The sequence below is a fragment of the Heloderma suspectum genome, chromosome 1 (genome assembly GCF_057233095.1).
Source record: "Heloderma suspectum isolate Gila_16-S chromosome 1, 16-S_ref, whole genome shotgun sequence".
In the NCBI taxonomy this organism is placed as follows: Eukaryota; Metazoa; Chordata; class Lepidosauria; order Squamata; family Helodermatidae; genus Heloderma; species Heloderma suspectum.
In genome coordinates, this window is record NC_139458.1 from 32,876,042 (window position 1) to 32,903,826 (window position 27,785).

Sequence of the window (27,785 nt, forward strand, 5' to 3'; positions counted from 1 at the left end):
AAAGAACACGTAGTTGCGTACCAGATTCTGGAATCCCACAACTCACTGATCCATAATTCTATAGTATTCATACATGGGGAGAGTTCACACAGATGCAGCCATACAAGGTATAGCTATGCTACAAACCTTTATCAGCTTTCCCTAAAGAATCCTGAAAATTGTGGCATGTTGAGGGTGCTAAGAATTCTGTTAAGAGATCCCTAGCCCCAATTATAGAATTACATTTCCTGGGATTCGTTGGAATGAGGAAATGACTTTGAGTAGAGTAGAACTTTCTCTACCATTCATTACATCCTGTTATACCCCTGGAATCTTCTTCATTACAGACATTATTCTAGTCCTCATGCTGGCTAGACAACAAGAATTCTAGTTCTTCTTACATGTGGGAAAAAGACCCCCGTTCTTGTGATGAGAAAGTCCCATCATCTTCAAAAGACCAAAGTAGGCATGGGCTCCACAAGAAATTCCCAAATACCAGAGCAGAGGGCCCCATTCTGATCTAATCTGTAATTTAATGCTGGCTTCTCCATCCCTTTTAACAAATAGGTAGTGAAACTGTGAGTCTGTGACTACCATTTTCACTTTGATCCTAAGGCTGCGGGCCACTTCCCATGTACTGCAGACAAGGCAGCGTCCTGGTGCACAATGCCTGATTGCTCCCACTCCAAGCAGGAGCAGCTAAGCAAACCACAGACCTTCCCTCCATGGTTTGGTTAGCATTACATGTGAATCAGGAACTCTGGCTTGTCTGTCCCCCAACAAGCCAGAGAAAAAACCCAAGGACAAACCATGGGAGCGATCAGGCAGTGACTCTGGGTTATCATTACATGCAAACAGGCCTGTGGTTAACACAATACTTGTAAATAACAAGGTTGTTCATATACTTGTGGCAATGTCTATATGGAGAGTATTTATTTGTCCATCCTATATAATAAAAACAAAGTAAAAAATCGAGGATGCAAAGGTAGCCTTTTAGTTTACAGGCTGCATAGCCTTAAATTTGGCCCTAACTTTAGTTGATCACTTACAAGCTAACCTTCCGCGAATGGCTTTCTTTACTCCCATTGCTCTTTTGATCAACTGAATTACTTGCATTACGAGCGGAAGATGATAAGGGTGAAGCAGAGGAAAAGGCAGCAGTCCCACTGGAATTGCTAGAACGAGTACGGAAGGAGTCATCTGAAAGACAAGAAGTAAACGTCAGGCAGTCAGCAAGAGGCTGGTGTTGTTGATGTTGCCAGAGTTGTGATTTTTGGTATCTGCGTGTATTGGCTGTTTAATGATCACACCATCTGTGTGCTTATTTATTTATTACCATCTGAGCAGAACGAAGGACAATGGGCCCAAAGAGCGCAATCCTATTGGGATAGTCAAGAGCCTCCAAAGTCAGAGGCTACCAAGTATCCTATGCAGGGCAGGCGGAGCACAGCGGAGATCCTCTCCTCCATGCTCTGGCCACCCTGCTTTTGTGGCTAGACAGCCAGGGCGGTGTGATTTTGGCTGTCTAGCCTTCAGAGCGGGACGGGGGGAGGCCACATAGTGCATAGGAAGCTGCGTAAAGCAGCTTCAGTGGTCTCCTCCCTTCCCTGACCCTGGGACCACCCACTTTTTGCCCTCTCCGCACTCTGTTTCCAAGCACGGGGACCAGTGAGAACCATGGCACCTACAAGGGGGAGGGGGGATCCTGGCAACCAGGGTCGGAGCGCTGGCTCTGACCTCGGTTCCCATAAACCGCAGTATTCAATGTCTCTCTAGACAGTGTCTAATGGCCATAGGATTGCTCTCTAAATGTCTCTCGGCACAATGGGAAATCAATAAAAGAACTGTAATAAAAATATATATTTTAAAAATATTTAAGCTGCTTACCTGTAAATGAGAACATTGAACTCTTTCCTACTGCTGACACAGAAGTATATCCTGTTGAAGAACTTTTGCTAAAGGGGTACAAAAACGTGTGATGATATTATAAGGCTTAACCATAGTCTGTAATGGGCAATACTCCTCCACCCCACCCCCACCCCCACCGTTACTTTTAGAACAGGCTCAGCGAAAACTATTTTTTCCCTCCCAATGGAAAATCATTTGCACTGTCAGTGACATAATCTGGAATGTAATGAGGTCCAAGCACTGCTACTGAACCTATTAAAATGATGGGATAATCTTTTCTGTGGCCTGGCTCATAGCCATCTAAATTTTCTTTTATAGTATAAATGGCCCTCATCTTCATGATGCTGTGATATCTGGACTACTGTGGGGCTGCCTTTGAAAACTTTTTAAACACTTTGGATGGTCCACAAAGCTGCAGCCAGACTGGGACTGGATACAGGGAGCATGTGACTCCCTTGTTACAATGACTTCACTGGCAACAAGTCTGTTTCCAGGTACCATTCAAAGTGCTGGTTATGACCTAGGAAGCCCTATATGGCCTGACACTGGGCTACCTGAAAGACTGCCTTCTCCCATACGTGTCTGCCTGGGTTTTAAGAATCTTAGGGGAAGGCCCTTCTCTTGGTACCACCACCACTGGAGGTGTGTTTGGTGGGGATGAGAGACAGGGCCTTCTTGGTGGCTGCTCCCAGGGGGGTAGCTCCCCCTGCTGAGGGAGGCTAGGTTGGCTCCTTCTCTGCTGTCCTTCTGCAAGCAAGCAAATACATTTTTTTTCAAGCAGACCTTTGACACGTAAGGCGGTCTGTTGGGTCAGGGGCTGATTTTATTCTTTTATTGTTGTGTGTTCTTTTCAATGTATTTGCCTTATGAATGTTTCAACCAAGTTCTATGTAGTTCCACTGCTGGTTCTTTTTATTGTTAGCTGCTTTGAGCTTGGTGGAAATGCGGGGCATAAATCTAATCAAATCAAATCAATCAATCAATATTTGACATGCTATGCTAGATTAGAATATTAGATTTCTCTTTAACTCATGTCTGTATTTTACAAATTAGATAAGACTTCCAAGGACAATGGGAATGCAGAATTTTTACACAAAACCTTATTTGGATGGCACTTGTCTTCGATGGACTGTTTGCATGTCTTACAGAGCTAACTTAAGCTGTCATATAATTTCCTTCCTAGTTTATCAAAGAGGTGTGTGTTTTCAATCCGTTAAAAGGGATTGACAGGTTTCCCCAAGGATATAAAATGTGGGGTTGGTAGATGCCTTCATAGTGATTTGGATCTGATTGTTTTCCACATGGAACTACCAAGCTAAAGAATGCTCCTGAAATCACTTGTGGGACTTGGAGGGAGTTTCCAGCCACAATGCACTGATGTGGGCTTGAAGACATTAAACAGACTTGTTTATATATCACTGTCTTATATTTCAGTAGATGTTGACCAAAGAACATCAGTGTGCTGTTACTGTACAACTAGAGAAATTCTTTCCAAAATAGGTCTACAGGAGTGCTGTCTTGGTCACAGACACATGGAGAAAATATTACATACCTGGGACACTTGTCTATGCTGCTATATTTTGAGTGCAAGGCTTGACTACTGAAAGACTGGCTTCGCACCAATTTAGACTTCTTTACTTCTTTGCCTAAAATTAAATTAAAATAAATTACCCTGTGCATATTTTTTACTTCTTTTATTATGGCATTAACATCAACATTGTGTCTCCTCCTCAGCACAACATGTGGCTGAAAATGCTGTAGCAATACAGCCTATAATTTGCTAACAGCAATGAGAGAATTAATACTAGTGGGAAGGAAGAACTGGAATGGAGGCCTAGAGAAGCATGATGGAATTCAGGCCATGTATTTTCATCAGTGAATCTAGAGATCAAACTGTACACTTTTGAGATTTCTGGCAAAACATGTAAAATAAAAACTAATCCCAACAGTTTTTAGCAACAGTTACCAACATTTCCAGGGCCTGGTATGAGTGAAGGGCACTGATTAGGACAGCCAGTATCAAAGTACATGGCCTCTTCCCCCAAGGGGGATGTAAAGGGAAGCAAAATCAGCAGGCACAGTTGCCTGACCCTCAACACTGTCCAGTTGCCCGAGGGACAAGGAAGCTGCTCAGGCAAAGCCTGCGGATGGGTAGAGCTGCTGGTGTCCATGATTCCCAACCACCTGATTGTCATGACAGGAACATGGAAGCTGTGGTTGCAAGCAGACCTTCTCCAGGCAGTGTGCGTCTGCAAGAGCATACACAGGAGCCAGGACATACCAGACTGTCCTATCGATAATCACCTCCCCAGTATTGAACTGGGCACCTGAATAGGTTTCGAGTCCAAGTACACCTGTGGTACCTCCCATAAGTACCATATGGCCATATATCCTTACGCGTTTCTACTTGTGTTTTCTTACATTCATTGTGGCATGGACAGGGATAAAAAAGAAAAATTAGGGAAGAGTTTTGTTTCTTACTTGTTGAAGCACCTGAAGGATTTCCAGAAACAGACATTGGTATAGTTTTGGCCAAAGTTGACGATGTTTTACTGTCTCTACCTAAAACAAAGCATTTTTTAAGCATTGCTCTCAGATTGACTAAAGAGATAAAGACTACACAGAACTAGTTACAGTCTTACTATCTTAAGCTACACACATCCATACTGAAACTCTAGAATAAATCAGATGGGATAATAAATTATCCTGGAATAAAAGCTGTCACATGTCCTATCAATGCCATGCTTTCAACTGCAGTGAAACTGAACACACTTGCCTAAGGAAACTGTACCAGAGCGGACCACCAATTGTTGCAGATGTTTTAGAGATGAGGTTTTTGTGCTACAGGGCAAGGACTGGAATAAGTGACTGAGGTTATGTCTTTCAACTCTAAGATGCTGTTCTTTACAGTTGATGCTTAAAGCACTTAGTAGTGTGGCTTAAGGACTAAATGGGATCAGACTGGTTGCTGGTACAGCAAAAGTTATTGATCTAGTCCTGTTCTAACACTGCCCTCCCCCAGCAAAGCATGGTTTGCAAATCTGGAGGAAACAACTTCATGTTCCTCTTCCACTCTCTGGGGTGATTCCTCCCAACTTGTTTCCCAGCACTAACTATGATTTCATACTACCTGAGCATAAACACCAAACTTGTTTTCCAATTCAAACTATAATTTCAATCCCTTGTTTATAAGGGCCCTGGTTTTCATTACCTATGGTTTGCACCAGTGAACACGTAACACAAAATTACAGTTAAAGCTAATAAGGGAAGAGGGTGGGGGGTTGACTGTGGGCACATAGGGAGCCACTCAAAGTCCCTTATGTAGCACAGGCAGGAGGTGGGGACACAGAGGACCCTACTACATGTCATCCTAAGGATTTCCTAAGGACATTTTTTGCTTCCACAGCCCCCAAAAACCTGGGCCCATCCTGCTTTGGCCTCATCTGCTCTGGTGTGTTGAAGGAGGTTTCACTTGGCAAGCAGTAGAAAACAGGGTCTACCCCATTTTCCCAGAAAAGTATTCCATTTCAGTCACACAAGCTATCATTTGCACCACCCAAGCCAAAGCATTTTGAAAGGTCAGGCTGTAAGAGTGTACAATGCTAGAATGTAGTTCTCATCATAAATCAGTAGCAGCCAGAAGATCTCATTAACTAATACCACCATCCCCAGTCTTTCCTAACAGAACAACATTAATTTAATTTAGAAACAACCCTTGCCACCTCCACCTCAGCATCCTCCATGCCCCATGAAGAGAAATTCAGAAGCCTTTGGAAAAAGAAACAAAAAAGAAACCACTTACGCTTCTTTTCATATAATTTATCACTCATACTGGTAGACCTGCCCTCATTTTGCTGTTTCTCCTTTTCTAATTGTTCCTGTTGTGGAAACAATTTAATAATAACGATAATGGAAAGTTGAAATCGAGATTTTGCTGGCTGCAGCCTGTACACAAGCATGCTTCCACAACCCAAGCAGCTTCAAGAGAGAGAAAGATGCAGCCTGAAATGCCATCATGTCACTGGTGGTTAAATAGCTGCTTGTTCAAAGTGCACTTTGTCTAAGTGTTGCCCTCCCGTCCCCTAAGAAAAACAATAACAAATGCTCCTGTGGTAGCACCTGTGATAGCCCCAGAACTGTAACCAAGTCACCTGTAGTTTTAGAGGGGCCTAGAGATCCATAATGCTTGGCTTAGGTTCATTATAAATGCAATTCTCTTGCTAGTGGGCCTCTGAGCATGTGAGATGAGTCAAAGGTCGATTTTGCAGCCTCAGCACATTCCATGCTAACAAAGGCTAGCACCTTTTCAGGGCCTAGGATGTGCCTGAGAAGCGAGGCTATGTTTATGCCGAATTACAGGTGTCTGTGCCGGGAAAGTTCTGACTGTTTTCCTTCTGAACAAGTACTGTTAGCCTATGCTGGGAAAGATGCAGATGAACGCAGAGAGAGACTGGGTGAGGGGATCAGGGCGGTGGTGAACGCCTCCCTTGAGGAGGGAGTGATGCCATCAGCCCTCAAGCAGGCAGTGATAAGACCGCTCTTAAAGATGCCCTCCTTGGATCCCCAAGTTCTGAACAACTTTCGCCCAGTCTCAAATCTGCCATTTTTGGGCAAGGTGGTGAGGGTGGTGGCGATGCAGTTGAAGGCACACTTGGAAGAAACTGATTATCTAGACCCATTTAAGTCGGGCTTCAGGCTTGGGCATGGGACAGAAACGGCCTTGGTCGCCTTGGTAGATGATATGAGGAGGGCTCTGGATAGGGGTGAATGCTCCTTCCTTGTTCTCCTCGACCTCTCAGCAGCTTTTGATACCGTTGACCACAGTATCCTCCTGGACCGCCTGGAGGGGTTGGGCATTGGAGACCCCGAATTGCGGTGGTTCCAGTCCTTCCTCTCCAGCAAGTACCAGAGGGTAGCACTGGGAGAGAAGGTTTCGGACCCGTGGCCACTCACTTGTGGGGTGCCACAGGGTTCCATCCTCTCCCCGATGCTATTTAACATCTATGTGAAGCCGCTAGGGGCTATCATCAGGAGGTTTGGGGTGCGGTGTCATCAGTATGCGGATGACATGCAGCTCTACCTCTCGTTCAAATCTTCACCAAGGTTGGCCGTAGAATCCCTGTCCAAATGTCTGGAGACGGTGAGTGGCTGGATGGGGAGGAATAAGCTGACACTGAACCCTGTGGGTGGGAGACAAGAGGAGGCTGGGGGATGTTGACTTGGTGTTGAATGGGGTATGGCTACCCTTAAAAGACCAGGTCCGCAGCCTGGGGGTCATTTTGCACTCCCAGCTGTCCATGGAGGCTCAGGTGTCAGCTGTGAGCCGGACAGCGCTGTATCAACTCCATCTGATACGGCGGCTGCGCCCCTTCCTTCCCGACCATCTGCTCCCATTGGTAGTGCATGCCCTGGTCTCCTCTTGTTTAGACTACTGTAATGTGCTCTACGTGGGGTTACCCTTGAAGACGGTTCGGAAACTGCAGCTGGTACAGAACGCGGCAGCTCGCCTGATTAAAGGCAGCCGCCGGCGAGATCACATCACTCCAGTGCTGAAGGAGTTGCACTGGTTACCAGTTGTTTTCCGGGCCAAATTCAAGGTGTTGGTTTTGACCTTTAAAACCCTATATGGTTCTGGCCCAGCCTATCTTAAGGAGCGCCTCCAGCAACACCAGACAGGCCGCTTAACAAGATCAGCCTCGGATGGCCTTCTCTCAGTCCCATCAGCCAGGACAGCTAGACTGGTGGGGATGAGGGAGAGGGCCTTTTCTGTGTTGGCCCCCACTCTGTGGAACTCCCTCCCTAGGGAACTCTGCCATGCCCCCTCTTTAATGAGCTTCCGTCGTGCATTAAAAACGTGGTTGTTCAGGCAGGCATTTGGGGTGGGTTAGGGTATTTTAGAAAAAAAAATTATTGTAGAATTTTATTGATTTAAACTGTTTTATTATACGCTGTACATTACCCAGAGTGGCTGGATGACGAGCCAGATGGGCGATTAATAAATTTAATAATAATAATAATAATAATAATAAATAAATAAATAAACGCTAATTAACGCTTGCTGCTGTCGTGCTGCCTCACTGCTGACATGTATGGTATAAAACCCATTGTACCCCTTGGCTCTGAGTTCAGAGAAGCTGTCTGATCCAACCATTGGGTATGCCTGTGTGCTGTAAGTACTCAATGAAGGCTCCTTGTAAGCAAACCTGGGTCTGGCTTATCATTATCTTGGCACCTCCAAACCTTAGCATACAGCACCACATAATGCTACATATATATATATATATATATATATATATATATGTCTGATCATTTAGACTTCAGCTTTCCCTCTGCGATAGGCCTTATGCTTACTAATTGTCACCCCTAATCAGCTGTTCTACTTGTTCTACAATGCTTCACCTGGACATGTAGGGCAAACTATATGAAACTGTTATAAGAGCACCGGTGTACCACAGAAGCTAAGACTGTAAGCTGCAAGCCAGGAACTTGCCAGCTGAAATACTGCCCCAGCCATGAACAAGGCCAACCCAGCCATGCAGCAAGGTGAAACTACCCCACCATGGGGTGGGTGGTAGGGATAGATGAGGGCAGGAACTGGAGTCTGAATAGTGAAGTAAAGTGTTAACTGTGGGGTGGGGCATTTGGGCTCCATGTCAAGCAGCAAAATGTCTTGGACTGGAACTGGCCATTAACTGAGGTGGCCCTTAGGCAAGCTGCTGTTTCTCCATATGCGGATCACAATGCTTACCTTCCACACAGAGCTACTGTAAGGATTACTGAGATAATGTTATGTGAAGTGCTTCAGATGCTCAAAAGCGCTAAGTAATTCCTAAGCGTTATTAAAAGTGATATAGGCCACAGTACATTTTCTCCTACCAGCTATTTGAAATATATGTACATAGCTGCAGCTACTAACAGCACTAGCCATTTCTCCCTGCACCAGGAACACCCACCCCGCTCTTCCCTCAGAAATACAAGCTTTGTGACCCAGTGGGCCAGTTCTCACATACCAATCAGCCAGAATGGTTATTGTTGCTCAATTGCTTGGTTTAACATGCCAGCATGATCTCCAAACTAGGAACTCTGGCTTGCTCCTCTCCTAACAAGCCAAAGTCATAATTCAGGCTTTGCTCTTGGCTTATGACTCTGGCTTGTTAGGAGAGGAACAAGCCAGAGTTCTTGGTTTGCAGAGAGTTCCTGGCTTGTTTAGCCATTCCTGCTGGCAGGACGAGCCATGTGGAAGTGACTAAGCAGCTCGAACCAGCATGCTTGCTTACTGAGCATAAGCCAGAATTCTAAAGAATCGTATTCTAAAGAATACATTCTAAATAAATTCTAAAGAATCCTGTGCAAACTGATATTCAAGCCGCATATTGCCTATCATAATAAACATACCATTTCCAAAAGAAGGTGCTCCTCTCTTTCCTTTTGCTGGTCCAACAGATCATTTTCAAAAAACCTCTTCTGAAACTGTTCAAAGGTTAAACCAAACAGTCAGTGATTACATCAATGGTTTCAGCTTGCTATTTCCTGCTATTGCCTTAGTAGACAGTACTTACAGCATCCAAAGAGGTTTCCATTCTGTCCAGTTCTAGTACCATCTATTTAAAAATAAATTTTAAATATTTTTAGATTGTATTAATGCGTTGTTGTTGTTTTAAAAAACTAAAACAGTTTGGTTTCCTTGCAGCAGTTGTGAAATACATATGGGCTTGTCTAGAAGCCTGCTGCCCCTAAATCTGCTGTTGTGCTGTAGTGTAAACTGGAAATGGGAGTGTTGGAGTGGGGAAAATACTGCCAAAAAAAAAATGGGACTAGTTGGTAGCATGAGCCAGTTTCTAATTCTAGTGGCCCTCACACCAGCACCTTGAGAGCAGCTAATGAATGAGCAGGTCTAGTGAGGATGTGCCATTTATAAGAACTGGGGCCTCCACACATGGGCTGTTTATATGGCCATCATTCTTTGTGTGATCATAGCCTTTTTTCAGGCTATTGAGATGGTGCAATTTTTAGTGGCTGCATAAACACCCTCTACCAATGTGGAGGAAGGCACAAGTGGCATACACATGAAGGAGCTGCGAGGGCTGCTGGAAGAGGGAACTGGCCCCATAGGTTTGTTGGACAACTTGGCATACATACAATACCTAGTCTTTTGGACTGCACTACCATGCTGATCTTGCTATTTACAAGTCTGCCATAGGAACTAGCAGCAATTAGCTTGAGTATTGCACAGCCTCAATGTGGCTTGCCAAAAATCCTCCAACGGGAAGCTGTATAACTCACCTTTGGCATGATTCACAAAACTCAAGGTTGGCAATGACTGCCCAGAGTATTTAATGTATGCTGCATGTGGCACAGTGTTATTTTTGCCAGCTACTCACTATATTGGAAACTGGTTTAGATTAATCTCTAAAATGATCTCATAGTTTTGAGAGGTCTGACTAACATGTTTTGGCCATTTTGCATTGTCATTCCAGCTTTCCTGAGTAGAACAACAGTAAGAAAATATAGTCAGGAAGCCTAATTAGTGTTCTGTCATCAACAGCATTCTCTTATGAGAACAACTACTGATCTGTTAAAATCTGGATAGAAGCAACTTAAAACTAATTTCTAGCACCAATGATTTTTTTTTACATAATGAATCTATCTCCAGTTATACTTCAGTCATGGTTCAAATTCCTGTAAATATGTAACACATAGTGTAAATTCTTCCTGCTCCATGAATGACCAAGAACTTATGTAGTAGTCTTGCTTTTGACAGACTTCAAGACTGTTTAGATGGCCACAAATTCTAAGGGCCAGTTCAGATGATCTCAGATGATAGCTGCTACCTGATATCACACTGAAGTATGGACTGATGGAAACTTGTGCAGTGTGTGAGATGGGCCCTCATCACTTACATCTGAGTAACTATGAATAGAACTTAGCTACATGTGATGCAGATGGATGTTTCTTTTCCTCTAAAACCCCCCCCATATTTCAATAGAGACCCAAGAATATTCAGTACAAGTCTGCCCATGTTCATTTTTTATCCATAACACTCTACAGTACCAGTTGCTCATATTTATAACAAATGGAAATCTCTAAACTTCATTTTTTTTTAATCTCAAGAGGAAGAACAGAACTCGGGAAACCTGCAACTCACATTCTCATTAGTAATAGCAATATGAGAAAAATATTGCCTGAGTAGTAGTAGAAGAAACAACCTTACATACTTTTTTAACAATGTTCAGGACATCTTTGTCTTTCTCCTCACACAGAAGCTTTCTTACACACAGTTCTAGCTGCTGCAGTAAATGTTTATCTGTGGGTACCTTGAGAGTAGACTTCACTTTTGGCAATAAATAACAAAGCTTCATTCTACAGAAGGAAAAGTAAGATTTATGTTTTTAAAAATGTAAAGATCTGACTACAGGTTAAGGAAATCAAACAGTCTATCTGCCCTTTATCAGCAACCCTTTGGTTTATGAACGTTTGGGATTATGCAAAATGTGAAGCAGTAGATATTATTCAAGACTAATCAAAGCATATCTGAAAAATATAGTGGTAACAATTTTTTTAAAAAAATCACCCTTAACACCTTAAAATTTACACAGCACTGTATCCTATACATTTGGATTATTTTACTTCTTTTTAAATGCATGTTGAACTTTGGGTCATGTCTCTCCCTTGCCTTGCCACTCCCCCATACCCTTTTCAGGTCAAACTATCCCTGAGTTCTTTGCTTGCTGCTCCTTTGCGAGTCCTGTTCCTCTCCTTTAGCATTGTCCTATCTATCTGAATTAGACATTAGGACCTCTGAGACAAGGGTCATGCCATTTCTGTATTCTGTATTTCTGTACAATAAAGAAAGGCTAAACAATAAACGTGATAAGCTGCTAGAGGACAATATTGTTCTATTGCTGAATAGGAACCAATTTCTTCCAGCCTGCTATGTAACGATCCTTCAGTTTATGCTCTAAAGTGATAAAGCAATAGCTAAGGTACCAATAAAAACTGTAATGTTTGTTAAAATAGGCAAGGTGATGCAATAATAACATACTGAACATTTCAGTGTGGCTGGACATAATGTACCTGAAATTATTTTAAAAAATAAAGTCCCTTTCAATTGCAAGAAGTCATTTGTTCATGCTTTCTTCTTTATATTATTTGAAAGAATACATAGAAAACTAACTTCACTTTGTTCCATGTGAAAAAATTTCACACCTTTCCTCCATGTGTCTCTGAGCAACATCATAACTATTATATATTTTAATTTTTTAATCTCCCACTTTCAGCAGCAAGACCCATCAACTACACAGCACACTGTACTTGCTGCACTAGGAGAACCAGAGTTAACCGTAGGTTGCAGGCACAGCAATGAAAGAGAAGTGCAGGCCAAAAATGAGATCAGAACAGTTGGTCTGCTGGATCAGACTGAAGGCCTATGTAGTCCAGCATTCTATTCCCACAGTGGCTCTCCAGGTTACACACTAATCGTGACTGTCTCCAAATAGAACACTTCCTTCTTTTCTAAAGGAATAAATCACAACCATTCTCTCCTGTAAGAGAAATGTAAGGTGTATTCTCAGGAACCTACTGGGTTTGAGCTAAACCTGCTTCCTCCTACTAGTAATCCTGTTTCTTGCAAGAGAACCAGTTTTGCCCCTCTCCCAATGGTCTTGTGACTGCAATCTGTATAGTTTGTCCCAGAGAACTTAACAGAATCTACTGGGGTGCATCCAGACAAGGTTTCTATTGTGCAATCGTCCTGCCTCAAACATGGAATCATCTGGGAGCTGAGATGACATTGTCTTCCATTTGAAATGCTTCCATGTTTTCCCACCACTTCTTCCATCTTTTTTCTTTCCACAGACACACAAAAATCCATGAAGGAGGGAAAATCAGAATGGTTGCACAATGCCTTTTGATTGGTAGCACTAGGAGCTGTAGTCTGGAAGCACCCCAAGAATCACATCTGCTCATCTCTCCACAGACCCTCCTCTTTAGCCCTGCCCTGCATCCACTTCCTTGCTTATGCTAGCATGTGACAACAAAGAGATTAAACTCAGGAACTGGATATACAAACACACAGACACCTACACTGCCTTGAGAGTTCTTGACTAAAAGACACTATAGAAATACTTGTAATAAAATTAACAAAATAATAAAATAAATAGCATGTTATTATATCAGACTTTTAATGCAGAGATCATTTTCAAAAAACTAACACAAGGCTTCCCAAACAACCGTCATTACACAAAATCAATATAAAACAACTTGAACAAGCCACACAGATTTTTATGTGTGCAACGTGTACAGTACCTCACGTTTGCTACTGGATCGTGTGTAAGCTCAAGCACTGGGAGAAAGAAGTATTCACAGAAAAATGATTTGGAAAAGAGTTCTATGATGAATTCACAGGTATCTAAAAAACGCAATCTGTTCCAGTAGCTTTTTCCTTGGCCCAGTTCTGGAAAAAAAATGTGTTTAAAAGAAACCCACAGTCACCATCTGTAGATTGGTTTGTTTGTTTTTTGCAGAAGAAATGCACAGAAATCTAAAGCCTAATTATCCCATAATTACTAATCAATAATCTCTCAAAGATAATGCCATGGGGTGAGATAGAGTCAGGCTGATCCTGAAAAAAGTTTTATATCATTTGCAATGATGCAAAAAAGATAGTCATAACTCCCATTAAGATGCCAATCTCTTAAACCAGGCTAATAGCTCAGGAAAGGGTCTTTCTCCTCCTTCCTACGTCTCCAGCATGAATCCCCTTCCCTTATAACCAGGGTTTAACATTACATCTGTACCAATAGTAATCATGGTTTACACTAATCAAGTTCCCTCTTAATGTTGGTTGGTAAGCCAGCTTCAAACCTGGTACCGAATCCTGGCTAGAGAAGCTAACCATAGTTAGAATTAGCCGTGGTTGGCATTGTTACAAATGCCACATTAAATAATGGTTAAGGCTGACAAGGGAAAGATGTGGGAGAAATTCATGCCAAAGAGGGGATAAGGGAGGTAGAGAGAATTCATAATCTCACTCCAAACATGTGTTACATCTGCACTGGATCAGCTTGTTTTCTCAGTTTGATTTGACCACTGGAAAATAGCAACTTTCAAAGGATATAGTTAATGCCTGGAATGGAAACCGACACATATTCCATGCCATTTACCAAGGAATTTAAAAGTGTGAACATTTAGATTCATTAAACGCCTCTCATCATTTCTGTACTTTTTTGTACACAATTACACATCAGAAAGTCAGGCTAGTCAAATATATATATCAGGAACTTTAAAATTCAGCACTCTTAAACTGAAGCCTCCAGTGTTCTACTTCTTGAAAGCTATTGTGATTATGCAACACAGAACTTTTGCCTAAAAATACTGGATCCCAGCAGTGCAGGATAGAATTTGTCTTGTTATGTAGGAAATTCACAACTAAGTGCAGAGCTAAGGCAGGCACAGGCGCACACACACACACACACACACACTGCATACACCTTAGCTACAGATTCACAACACATCTTGATGAATTATGCTGTACCAATTCAGAACTGGTATAATATATACCAGGACAGCTAGACTGGTGGGGATGAGGGAGAGGGCCTTTTCTGTGGTGGCCCCCACTCTGTGGAACTCCCTCCCTAGGGAACTCTGCCATGCCCCCTCTTTAATGAGCTTCCACCGTGCATTAAAAACGTGGTTGTTCAGGCAGGCATTTGGGGTGGGTTAGGGTATTTTAGAAAATGTTTTTATTGTAGAATTTTATTGTTTTAAACTGTTTTATTATATGCTGTACATTGCCCAGAGTGGCTGGGTGACCAGCTAGACGGGCGATTAATAAATTTTATAAAAATAAATAAATAAGAAAGAAAGAAAGAAAGAAAGAAAGAAAGAAAGAAAGAAAGTCTTTGTTCACCATTTTCAACAAGCGTGAATTGGGTCCCATAAACATATTCTAATTGCTCCAACAGCAAAATCACTGGGTTGAAGTATATAAATATATGAAGTTGGCTTTGGGTTTCAGATTTCTACACTGATTAGCAGGGGTTCTCCAAAGCCTCGCCAGGGGTCTTCCCCAGCTCGTTATACTGAGATCCTTTAGCTGGAGGTGTGAGTGGCTGAACCTGCCGCTGAAGGTCCTGCAAGCTGATGTCCCTGTTTTCCGCGTCTGACTCATTTCCACCTAGTCTAGAAGGGCAGAGCCCCGACCTACTGTAGTTACAACGACTGCTCCTGACGTTCAAGATGTCTTGAGGCCATCAGGGTGGGGTCTTGCCTAGGTATTGTTGGTGGGGGCAACATCTAGCTTTTGATAAGATTATTTTTGCTATTTAGAGTACATTTTTGCATTTCTATTGTTAGGCCTTGGAACGACGTATTAGAGGATTGTTTAATCTCAGTGAATATTGATCAATATGAAATATTTTAATTAGCATATTAATATCGGTATGGCTATTTAAATTTTGTCACGTCTTTTAACCCTTGGTGAACCATCTTGAAATGTTGCTATATTATGTAAACTTTTCTGATGCTGTTGTGAGACACTTTGAGCATGGCTTATCAGGGAAAAGCAACATAAAATAGACTGATGGTGATGAACCTGGGACCTCATGAATGCACAGTGATGAACCTGGGACCTCATGAATGCACAGTGTCTGCTCTACCGCAAATGTATGAGCTTTCCCGTTGTACAACTCTGTACCCAATTGCCTTTCCTTTCACTGACATTTCATTGCTGTTCTCAGGACAGAGAAAATCAAGACTTACGTTCAATCAGTTTCTGGATGACCTCATGTCTCTGCTCTTGCTTGCGATTGTAACGCAAGTACACACACAGGGTTCGAGCAGCTGCTTTTTGGACAGGTAAGACATTCTTCAAGAAAAAGAGAAAATACATTTAATCCCACAACAACCTCTACAAGTATTCATGTAAAATGAACAGCATTAAGGGCACATAACGTCTGACGGGGAAGATAAAGTAGACCATAATTAAGCATTGGTAAGCCCAATTTCAGAATTCAAACTGAATTTGATCCTCCACACAGACAAATAAGTAAATAGAAAGCTTAATCTTTAAAAGTTGAAGGAAAAAGATGAAACATATTCAAAGGTGCATGTGATAGCAGGTAGGAAGTTCTCAAAGCCACTCACAGCTGATCTGTTTCTTTCTGAATATGTTGCATTCTGAAGCATGTGTTATTTCCCCTAGTTTATCCACAAAACATATGCTAAGCGCATTTATAATGTAACATTTTTCCTACAGAGAGATAATACCGGTGTGTGTTTGTGAGGAAATATGAGAAGTCGATGTGAGTTTTTAGTTTGCTCATGAACACGCGAGTCAGGAGTAGGGATGGCAGAGGTGCCCGATTCAGTCCGGGAATCCAGCGGAACCACCCCAGCCCCCACCCCCGAGCCCCACTCGCCGAGCCCCTGCCCCTGTTCGCCCCTTGCCTGCGCTCAGCATATGGTCGGCACTCACCCCAGTGGCCTCGTCGAGCTCTGTGGTCTCCATTTTTTGAAAAATAAAATGATCGCAAAAATGCGTATATTTGTGCACACATGAAAATGCACATTTTTGTGTATGTGTGAAAATGCGACTATTTTTCAAAAATGTGCATTTTGTGCGCACACAAATATGCACCTCCACAAAAATGTGAATTTCATACATTTCATGCACATTTTCGCACACACAGATATGTGCATTTTTGCTATCACCATTTTATTTTTTTAAATGGCAACTGCGGAGCTCGACAAGGCTGCTGGGGTGAGTGCAAGCTGCTCACCGAGCATGGGAGGAGCTCAAGTGTGGTCCGGGGACCAGCGAACAGGGACAGGGGCTGGGCGGGTGTCTGGAGAACCCGGACGGGGGTGAATTCGCACATCCCTAGTCAGGAGGTAAGGGGAAGAAAGCAGCCTCATTTATCTTCAAAGGTCGATCTACCCCACTCATTGAAATGGAAAGAGCAGGCTCTGGGAGGTAGGCAAACTCTGCATGTGTTTCTGAACCTCTAACCCTGCAGCAATCAGTACACTGGTACATGTGCCTTTGATATCTTGATCTTAAACATAGATGGGGCTTGTTTCTAAATGAGTAGATTCAGAATAGAGGTGTAAACCTCTGGAAAGCTTATAACAGGCTTTTTTCCCTATTTCTGTGCAATTGTTAGAGCTTAGATTAAATTCCAGACTCATGGAAAGTTCACATTCTTCTTTACTTTCAATCTGCAAGTTATTTTATGTACTAAAAATTTCAGTGATAAAATACATTTAAGTCTAATGAGAAACATGTCTGCCAGCATGCTTCCTCCTTAAAATACTATCTCCCAAAAAGCCTTTGTTGTTTTCTGTATTCTGTGATAGCAATAGATCAGCAGAAATAAAAATATACAATTACATCAATAAATAATAAAGGACAGATCCCTCCATTCCTCCTTCACTACTCTGCTTGGCTATGCTGGCTATGGAAGAAAGAAAACCTATCCATGAGCCCTGTCCCTCCTGTACCAGTCTGTTTGGTAGGAGGGATTTTTTTTTTTTTAAACACCTCTAAAATCTAATGAAACAAAAATTGCAGGCTAATAACTTGTGGGCTTATTTACAAGGCTGATATATATTGCTTACATCTCTTGTTCATGATGGACTGTGCCCAAGATACACACTGTCTACAAAACAGAGACCCCCTCCCCTTCCTGCAGGCCATCATCTGTTCCACCACTGCTACCAATCCCGTCCTTCTTCATGACAGTGCCTCTCCTCAGAACCCTGAACAACACAAGGAAGGGAAATGAAACCAGAGCTTCTGGGAACAGAAGAGGTCTTGCTAATCCCCATCTCCTTCGTCTCTCACACAGATGAGAATGCAACTATTCACTCCTATCTGAAAAGAATATCTGAAGAAGGGGCAGGTTTTGGGAATGTGGCTGCTGCACATTTCCACCATTTCACATCCTGCTGTCCAGAGGTCCTCCTCCTCCAAGACCCCTCCCTAACCTATCATACCGACTAGTAGTTCTTTGTATTATATCTAAAGAGACAACCACTTGTTTAAAATCAACCAATATTTGCCTAAGGGAGGAAATCTGTATCTTCTTGAATGCCAGCAATTCTGTAGTGAGTCTCAAGGTTGTTTGGCTATGAGTTCTTTAGACCTGGTGATAGGGATTCCCTATGGGGACAGAAGAAACAGGGCAACTTCTCCAGTCCCCATATCTTCCCATCAACAGAAACCCAACTCTATATGCAGATGGTCTTAGTATACATATGTGGGCTTTCCCTGTAGCCTTTGTCAGCAGCCATTAATTACCAATGTGGTTTAAGTAAGCCAAAATGAACCACTTCATATTATTGACAGTATCATTTGTTTTTAAAGTGAGTTTGGTCAAGAAAAAGGGAAACACACCCAGCAGGAATGGAGAGACTTACTCAAAAGCCACCCTTAGACTTGTGAGGAATCGGGGGCTGTTCCCGCATTCCCCAAGGCCCAACTCACACAGCTGAGGGAGTCGCCTAGCATTGCCACTAGCCTAAAGGCCTCACATACATGACAGTAAAGGCAGGGAGTCGGGTCACCCCTTCACTCTGGAACCTACACTGAGTCTCCCTCTCCCTTCCCTAACTGTGAAGTGTTGGGAGGGAAAAAAGAAAATCTAACTAAACTAACTTAAAAAACACAACTAGCTAAAGAGCGCCACAGAGCTCAGCCTAGACCCTGTTGCTCCAACCCTAGGCAGGGCTGGTCTGGGAGGACTAGGTAGCCCCTCTCACTGATACTGGACCCTGTCAGCCGATCAGAGGTGGGGCTAACGAGATGTCTGGAATGCCTTCCAGGAGATATGGGAGAACTTCAATACTGTGCCCAGAATCAACAACTTTTATCATTTATTTTGTTTTACTTATTTTATTATTGTTATGTTATTTATTTACAATATTTATTTACAATATTTATATACCTCCCCACATCAAAAATTTCAGAGCAATGAACAACAACATAAAAGAATCTGTTGTTGTTTAAACCCCATAATTGAAACACTTGAAACATTTTAAAAGAACAGATTCTGAACTTAATAAACTGCAGCTGGTCACCCAAGGGAGGCCTATCGAAATAGCAGTGTCTTCAGGACACGCTGAAAATAACACAACATTGGCACCTGCCTGACCTCCAAAGGCAAGGAATTCCACAGCAAGGGGGTCACCACACTGAAAGCTCTTTTTCTGGTAGACTCCAACTGGGCCATAGGTCCATGTGGAACCACCAGGAGCAAGGCCTCTGATGACCTCCGTGACCTGGCAGGTTGGTAAGGGAGAATGCGCTCTCTCAGGTATCCTGGTCCCAAGTTGTTTAGGGTTTTGTACACTAGTGCTAATAGCTTAAGCCTGGCCCAGTAGCGAATAGGCAGCCAGTGCAGTTCCCTCAGCAAAGGAGTTACATGCTGAAAGGGGGCAGCTCCCAACAACAGCCGAGCTGCTGCGTTCTGCACTAGCTCCAGCTTTTGGGCCAGCCTCCAGGGCTGCCCCACATAGAAAACGTTGCAGTAATCCAGTCTGGAGGTTACTATTGCCTGTACCACTGTGGCCAAGCTATCCCTGTCCAGGAGAGGCCGTAGTTGGTAAACCAGCCGAAGCTGGTAAAAGGCACTCCGAGCCACCAAGGCCACTTGAGCCTCCAGTGACAGTGATGGATCTAGAAGTACCCCCAGACTATGAACCTGATCTTTCAGAGGGAGCGCAACCCCATTAGAACAGGCAATAAGCCTATCTCCCAGACTCGGGAACCACTCACGCACAGGGCTTCTGTCTTGCCAGGATGCAGTTTCAGTTTACTGGCACTCAGCCAGCCCATTACTGAGATCAGGCACTGGTCCAGGACTTGCACAGCCTCTCCTGATTCAGATGTCACAGGGGCAGAGAGCTATGTGTCATCAGCACACTGATGGCACTTGGCTCCAAATCTCCTAATGACCGCTCTCAGCAGCTTCATATAGATGTTAAACAACATTGGGGACAAGATGGTGCCCTGCAGCACACCAGCTCAATTGCCAAGGGGCTGAGGAATAGTCACCCAATGTTACTCTCTGAAATAGCCCCCATAGGTAGGACTGGAACCACTGTAACACAGTGCCTCCAATACCTATCCCACAGAGTCAATCCAGGAGGATACCATGGTCGATGTTATCAAAAGTTGATGAGAGGTCGAGCAGAATTAACAAGGTTGCACTCGCCCGTCCCTCTCTCGATAAAGGTCATCCATCAGGGTGACCATGGCTGATTCAGTCCCATAACCAGATCGAAACCCAGACTGAAATGGGTCTAGATAATCAGTATCCTCGAAGAGTGCCTGCAGTTGCTCTGTCACAACCCTCTCAAGTACCTTCCCTAAGAAAGGGGTATTTGTGACTGGGCAGTTAGTTGTCTAATACCGTTGGGTCCAGAGGGGGCTTCTTCAGAAGTGGCCACACTACTGCCTCCTTAAGGACAGCAGGGACCACCCCTTCCCGCAGGGAAGCATTTATCATTCCCTGAACCCACCAAGTCATACCTCCTCAGCTAGTTTTTATTAGCTAAGAGGGCAGGGTATGAGAGGGCACGTGGCTGGTTGCATTGCTGCAAGCATCTCGTCCACATCATCAAGCCGCAGCAAGGGATTTAAGGGATTCACAAGCCACCTTTTAGGGCCATACCTCTCAAACGAACGTACGTTACAAGAATGGTAAGACACAATACAACAATATGTAATACCTGCAGAAGAAAGCTCAAGGTTTGTCTCTTTCCATATATACCTGCCTAGACCCTAAGATCCTTCTCAGAGGCCCTTCTCCGAGTGCCCCCATCTTTTCAGTGATGGCACCCCGGTTGTGGAATGACATCCCCAGAGAGGCTCGCCTGGAGCCTACAATGTGGTCTTTTCGGCACCCAGTGAAGACCTTTTTAATTTCCCAGGCTTTTTAACCCTTCAATTTAAAAAATCATGTTCGTGCAATTTTAGATTTTTGCACTGCTGCTGATTTTTATCTTGATTACTACTTTGGCTTTATTCTGTTTTAAACTTATGGTTTTATATTATGTTTTACTATGTTATTGCACTTTATAGTTTTAGCTTTGTCTTATAAACCGCCCATATACGGGTAATGGGCAGTATAGAAAAGTAATAAATAATAAATATGAGCTATTTGAAGGTTAGTCAAAAGCAGACTTGAAAAGAAAGGTTTTTAAGGCTTGTTTAAATGACTGAGAAGTGGAGGAAAGGCACAACTCCATTGGGAGGGCATTCCAAAGCACAGGAGCCACCACAAAAAAGGCCCTGTCCCATGTGCTTGATAATCTAACTGATCTTACATGTGAAGACACAAGCAGGGGCTCTGAAGCAGATCTCAGCATGAGGGCAGAGTCACGGGGTGAACACAGCCCTTTATATATTCCAAACCCAACCCATTTAGGGCACCTAATGTTAATAACCGCACTTTGAACTGGGTTCCAAGTGTACAGGTGCAAGTGAAGTTGACACAAAATTGCTGTAATATGTTCAGATTTCCAAGCCCCCACCAGCATCCACGGGGCTGCATTTTGCACTAGCTGAAGCTTCTGAACCATTTTTAGAGGCAGCCCCATGTAAAGCACATTATAGTAATATAGTTTGGAGGTGACTAGCATGTGGATAACTGACTAGATCTGGCTGCTCTGGATGGGGTCACAACTGGCAAACCAGCCTGAGCTTACACAAAGGGTCCCTGGCCACCACCACCAAGAGGGATGACTCCAGAAGCACCCCCAGGCTGTGCACCTGATCCTTCAAGCACAACCCCATCCAAGACCAGATCTATACCATTATCCAAATTAACTGACTTTCTAACCCCAGAACCTCCATCTTGGCTGGGCTAAATTACAGCCTCTTTTCCCTCATCCTTTAATTGTTGCCATGTTTGCAGCAGAAGATAAATCCTGAATGAGCAATCTATTTCATCAGACCTAGGTGAGAACAAGCAATTCAACCCTACTCCTCTTCCAGTGAACATAGATGGTCTTTGTTCACTAGTTCCAAAGCCAACCCAAATACAAGCAGTACACTTGGCCTTAGGTCTCAGTGAGGTAATGAACCTGTGTCTGGGCATAACACTTTAGAATGCAGGTGGCGACTTACATTCATTCATTCATTCATTCATTCATTCATTTTTATACCGCCCAATACCCAAAACTCTCTGGGTGGTTCACAAAAATTAAAGCCACAAGGTACAGCATAAAACAATATAAACTATGAAAGCTTAAAACTACAGTATAAAAGTATAACCAGAATAAAACCCAGCAGCAATGCAGAGATTTAAAATACAGATTTAAAACAGCAGAGCTAAAAGACTAGAATGCTAAAATTCTGGGAAAATAAAAAGGCGCTGAAAGGAGTACAATGTAGGCGCCAGGCAAACCTCTCTAGGGAGCTCATTCCACAGCCAGGGTGCCACAGCAGAAAAGGCCCTCTTCCTGGTAGCCACCCATTTCACTTCCTTTGGCAGGGGCTCACAGAGAAGAACCCATGAAGATTATCTCAGGGACTGGGCAGGTACATATGGGAGGAGGCAATCCTTCAGATAACCTGGCCCCAAGCCATTTAGGTCTTTGAATGTTAATGCCAGCACTCTAAATTGGGCCCAGACATGGACTGGCAGCCAGCTGGACAATGCAGCTGGAAAAGTACTGGCGTCATGTGATCTCACTGGCCAGTATGAATACATAACTGAATGTTCCTCTATACAAAATATTGCCTGTACACAGAAATAGGCATATTAAAGGAAAGTATTCTAGCCTAACCTTCTCACTGATATACTTATTTCCTATATGCAGGGATGTATTTTTATGGTATGGAGGAACACTCCATCTTGTGAGCCCACACCTTCAGACTGAAGTGCGGACACAGACTTTCCCCCTCAAGGGAAACTAGGCTTTGCAGTGACCTGACAGAAAAGGGGAATTTAAAATACAGCCTATGATACTTGAGAAGGAAATGCAAAACAGTAAGTGTGTGTGAGAGAAGGATCACTGGTAACTCACATTTGTCATAATGATTGTCAACATTCTGTGCAAAAAGCGATAATAAATTTGATCACTTGAGATGACATGAGGCAGGCAGGCATATTTTTGTAGTAACTTCTCATGAGTCCTCCATTTTAAAGAGGTTGCTGCTCTCTGTTCCGCTCTTGTTAATGCTGGAATCAACTCTGGGAAATTCAATAACTAAAGAAAAAGAAATACTTATTATTTATTATTTATTTATTCACAGTATTTTTAGGCTGCCCTTTAGGAGCTATCCCTCACAAGGTGGTGTACACAATCAAAACAGAATATATGAAGTCAGATTGGGCAGTATCCAACGGGGCCACAATGCTCCCACCAATTCTGCTTACGCAATGGTGAGTTAGCACTTCATAAGGCAAGCCCCCAAACAAGCAGAAATCTGGTTTCCGGATTGGGACAGGTTGGCAGAGCTCTGTTATGCAAGCTCCACTGACCTTCCCCGTTCCAGAAACGAGTGTTTCCGGTCCCTATCCAAAATGCTAAATCCCCATGGTGCAAGCTCGGGCAGAATTGGATACTGCCCATTAATCACCAAATCATAATGTAATAATTATAAGGTAGAAGCTTGGAGGCATAGGCCTCAACTATGTTGTAAACATTCCTTAAGACAGTTCAGAGCCTGAGCAGTACAATACACCGTACAAATACAATGATTAGAGAGAGGCAGCCTGGAACAGATAAAATTTTTAAGGCCTGAACAATAGGGGCCATGCATAGCTCAGTCAGGGGAGAGATCCATAACTGTGGGGCCACCACTGAGAAGGCTGTTCCTCGTGCCCACCAACTGATCTTACTGCTAGACAAACAAGCAGGATCAGAGGGATATTGGTGGGATCATATAGATGACCATGGTCCTTGAGATAACCGGGACCCAAACTATTTAGGGCTTTAAAAGTTAACCCCAGCACTTTGAATTAGGCCTAGAAATGTACTGTAGCCAGTTGCAACTGATGCAAAGTCGGTGTTACGTGTCCCCACCTCCTAGCCCCACCAACATCAAGGCACTCACATTTTGTACCAATTGAAGTTTCTGAACTGTCTCCAGGGGCAGCCCCATATAAAGTCCATTTCACTAGTCAAGTTTGGATGTGTAATGGCATCTAAGCTGGTAGAAGTCATTCCTGGTCACCAACACCACCTGCAATTCTACAGATGGTGACAAGCATAAGAGAACCCCCAAGCTGTGAATTTGGACCTTTAGAGGCTGTGTAAGCCCATCCAGGACCATCAGATGGACAGAGAGCCTGGACAGAGAGATGAAATTCCTATACACCACAGTAACTCTCCACCCCCACCCCAGCATCAAGTCTACTTTGGTGCTGAACTAAATATCCCAGCAGGCACGACTGAGAGAGACTAACTCCTCCCTGCTCACCCACCCAAGTCTTGGTTATACATGCCAAATTAGAGTGTTCTTCCTGGATGAGATCACCTTCCCATTAACAGATCTGACAATCACAAATAGAACCTTTAGATATGAAAGGACTGCAGACAAACCACCAGCATAGTCCAGGCTGAAGGAAGGAGAGATAGTGCACAGGTGTCTACTCCTCTCTTTGTTCTTCCCAAACATATACTGGCCTGCCCAAGTCTGCTCAGACCAAAAGACCAGTGTCACTCTGTAACTAAGATGTTATGTTGCTTATTACAATAAACAAAATATTACACATGGTAAAAAAAGTAATCCACTTTCTCCCATTCCAACAGAGGGTGTAACTATAGGGATTACAGCTCCACTTCTATACTTTCTCAAAATGGCCTAACCCAGCAGTTTCACTGGTTGGGTTTAAAATAGCAAACCAACATGTTTTGTATTTACACAAATAAAGTACACTCACCCTGCCACATGTGTTCTTAACATTCACTGGGGCTCCCAAACACACCACAATATTCACAGTAGCTGTAGAGCAAGGGGCTGCAGTTGAAAAGGAAAATCAGCAACCCCTCCTGTGTGTGCGTAAGTGCCTTAGGCACTCACATGGGACTATCTGGATGTCAACCAAATTCTTAACACCTTGTTATCTCCAAAACAGTTTAGATGATGTAGGTTTGATACTTCGGCCATGTCTCTTGAGCACCAGAAGTAATCCTACTTAATATTTATTTTTTGGATCGCAAGGTACTAGGTGCTGGTAGTCAGAAGGACAAGAGAAGTGGGTGTGTGGTTAGGAAACCCTTTTGCCACTCAGAATAGGATTCTGCTACCATGTTCAACTGCCTTACCTTACTCTCCGATCCACTGCTTTCTCCTCCAGTAGACAACAGTTCAAGGATTTCAGGAAGGTGACCTATTAATGCATCTAACACCTAGTTAAAGAAATGATGGATCAGTCACACTTCCAATACCCACTCCAATACTCTTCTTACACTAATATGACAAATATATATCATCAACTAACAGTCATGCTCTTTACATCTCTCTCTCTCTCTCTCTGTCTCTCTCTCTCTCTCCCCTTTAATGTAGACTTCTCAACAGAACCATAGAATTAGGAAAGCAACCTAATCTAACTCTCTTCTGAAAGGCAGGATCAGTGGTGGCTTGTGAAGCAGTTCACTACTTGGAACTGTCAGCCACTACAAACAAGAGGGCAGGATGGGGGGAGAATTCCCACCTTTACCTCTAAGTGCCAGGAGACAGTGGTGGTGATAGAACTACCTCAGTTAGTACCATGCAAGTCATTGACAGGATAGCTGGCTTTGGTGCACACTGCTGGCATAAACAAAGGTATATTTCCAGTTAGCAAAGGCTTCCTTGCATGGTGCTGAGGCAATTCTTGCTTCTTTCTGGAAGGAGCAGGAATTCCCGTTCTCCCTAAATTGCTCCTTAGCAATTCCAGGTAGTGAACTTCCTCACCAGTTGTGCAGAATGCCTTATCTAGCAATGATTCTGATCTACCTTCCTTGGAAAATCCTCCAAGGAAGGAGAATAATTAACCACACACAGCAACTTCTTCAGCTCAGTTACTGCACTTAGTCTTTTTGCATGCTTAATAGGTTAGTGTGTGTGCTGTCTGATCATATGTTTGTATGTAAACAGTTTTTATGTTATGTACAATATTGCATTTTTAAGGCTTTTAATCTCTGTAAACCATCCAGAGAGCTTTGGCTATTGGGTGGTATAGAAATGCAATAAATGAAATTAAATCTACTCCTAATTCTGATAGTCACTGGAGAAGAGACAACTAAGAGGGGATGTGATAGCGCTCCAGCTCTGTGATTTCTCTTCTTTCCAGCATCTTTTAAAATAGTGAGAAACCATCAGTATATCTCCTTTATAATCTTTTTTCAAGTCTAAACATGCCCAGTCCCTTCAGGTTTTTCCTTTTATAACTTGCCATCTACAGCCCCACGTCATACTTTGATTTACCAGTGTAATTTCTGTGACAAAATTGAACACTCCAAATAAGATCTTATTAGTGCTAAGTAGAGAGATATTACATGATGAATTTTAAACATCATTTCTTAGCCTATCCTATAAAATATTTGCAAACCTTCTTTGCTTTGTGACTTCAAAACGAACTCATTAATAAAGGCATTGAAAGACAATGAATCCAAGACTGACCCCACTCTAGTTTGAGGCCAATCCACTCATTACTCCTCTCTGAGTGGTTCTTCTCCCTCCCAAAAAATGGTGCCTACCATATGCTAATTCATTTGGCTCCACCTTTTCAGCCTCTCTTGGGAAGGTGTCATATGAGGTTAAGTAAAAAGACTTCAGTCATCCTTTCCAGATAAATCTACACTGAACACCTACAGCGTTCTTTATGACTAGACCATGAAACAAATAATGATTCATCCCATCAAGTGTTTCTTACTTTGTCCTGTTATAGTATCATTTAGGATAACTGCACATGATCTTAACGTAAGCAACAAATAGGTTATTACCTCTAGTGACTCATCTTGTAACAGGGCTACCAGTTCTTTATGTGTGACATACACATCAGTATTTAAAAGCTTAGCAACCTGAAGAATAAAGAAGCAACAAAACACAGACATTACACCTTTCAATCTGGTCATGTTTATTTTTCAAGAAGGATTGAATAGCCAAAAGGAAACAAAGGTCTAGATTTCTAATCCCAACAATCATATTTCAAGGCTGTGGAGTCATGCTCTTTCCTTACTTCTTGCAATATAGCATCATGTTGCTAGAAGCATAGAAAAAGAACATCCTGGTAGCTGCACACCTTGGAACTGTGCCCTTGGGTATGAACATGGCATTATGCTAGTTTCTGTAGTCCAAATATCCTTTGACAGATCTTCCAGGCCATTTGCATTCTTCTGCCATGTAATTCCTATTAACTTAAATCATATAGCTGATCAGTTTCTAGTTGGTCATATGTACTTAATATCACTCCACAGTGAAGACCATCTCCAATGTTGACTGGCAGGGTCCAGGAGGTAATTAATGCTTTGTTTAGGGAGGGAATGATCCTGGCTGCCTTGAAAGAGGCAATTGTACACAGACTCCCAAAGAAAACTTTCTTGGACCTTCTTGATTATGCTATCGTCTAGTCACAAATCTTTCATTTTGGGGTACAAATTATTTTGATCCATTTCAATCAGGCTTCAGGTCTAAGTCTGGAACAGAAACTACCTTGGTCACTCTGTTGGATATCCTATACTATGAGAAGAATAGGAGGAATGAGGCTCTACTAATTCTCCTAAATCTCTCAGCCATATTCAATATCATTGACCATGATTATCCTTCTGTATCGTCTGTCTGGGCTGCGTATAGGGAGAACCATGCTTTTGTTGTTCTGTTCCTTCCTGGCACATCATTCCCAGAAGGTGATGACAGGGGATTGTTACTCTGCACCATGGCATTTGGCTATGGGGTCCCTGGG

At 42.9% G+C, this 27,785-nt stretch overlaps 1 protein-coding gene across 3 annotated transcripts in view; it reads right to left on the minus strand.

The window, feature by feature from the left end:
• PPP4R4 (protein phosphatase 4 regulatory subunit 4) overlaps positions 1–27,785 on the minus strand; it is a 158,215-nt gene that overhangs the window by 8,014 nt on the left and 122,416 nt on the right. The window contains exons 12-24 of one of the 3 annotated variants that reach the window (XM_084840025.1): positions 26,827–26,904; positions 25,165–25,248; positions 22,918–23,100; positions 15,646–15,751; positions 13,192–13,339; positions 11,103–11,247; positions 9,447–9,488; positions 9,283–9,357; positions 5,690–5,765; positions 4,369–4,449; positions 3,440–3,533; positions 1,867–1,934; positions 1,029–1,179 (exon numbers count right to left, since the gene is read on the minus strand). In XM_084840025.1, coding sequence (XP_084696151.1) covers positions 1,029–1,179; positions 1,867–1,934; positions 3,440–3,533; positions 4,369–4,449; positions 5,690–5,765; positions 9,283–9,357; positions 9,447–9,488; positions 11,103–11,247; positions 13,192–13,339; positions 15,646–15,751; positions 22,918–23,100; positions 25,165–25,248; positions 26,827–26,904 — 1,331 coding nt within the window. The remainder of the gene's footprint in view (positions 1–1,028; positions 1,180–1,866; positions 1,935–3,439; positions 3,534–4,368; positions 4,450–5,689; positions 5,766–9,282; positions 9,358–9,446; positions 9,489–11,102; positions 11,248–13,191; positions 13,340–15,645; positions 15,752–22,917; positions 23,101–25,164; positions 25,249–26,826; positions 26,905–27,785) is intronic. The other 2 variants (XM_084840014.1, XM_084840035.1) reach the window with 2 other exon arrangements.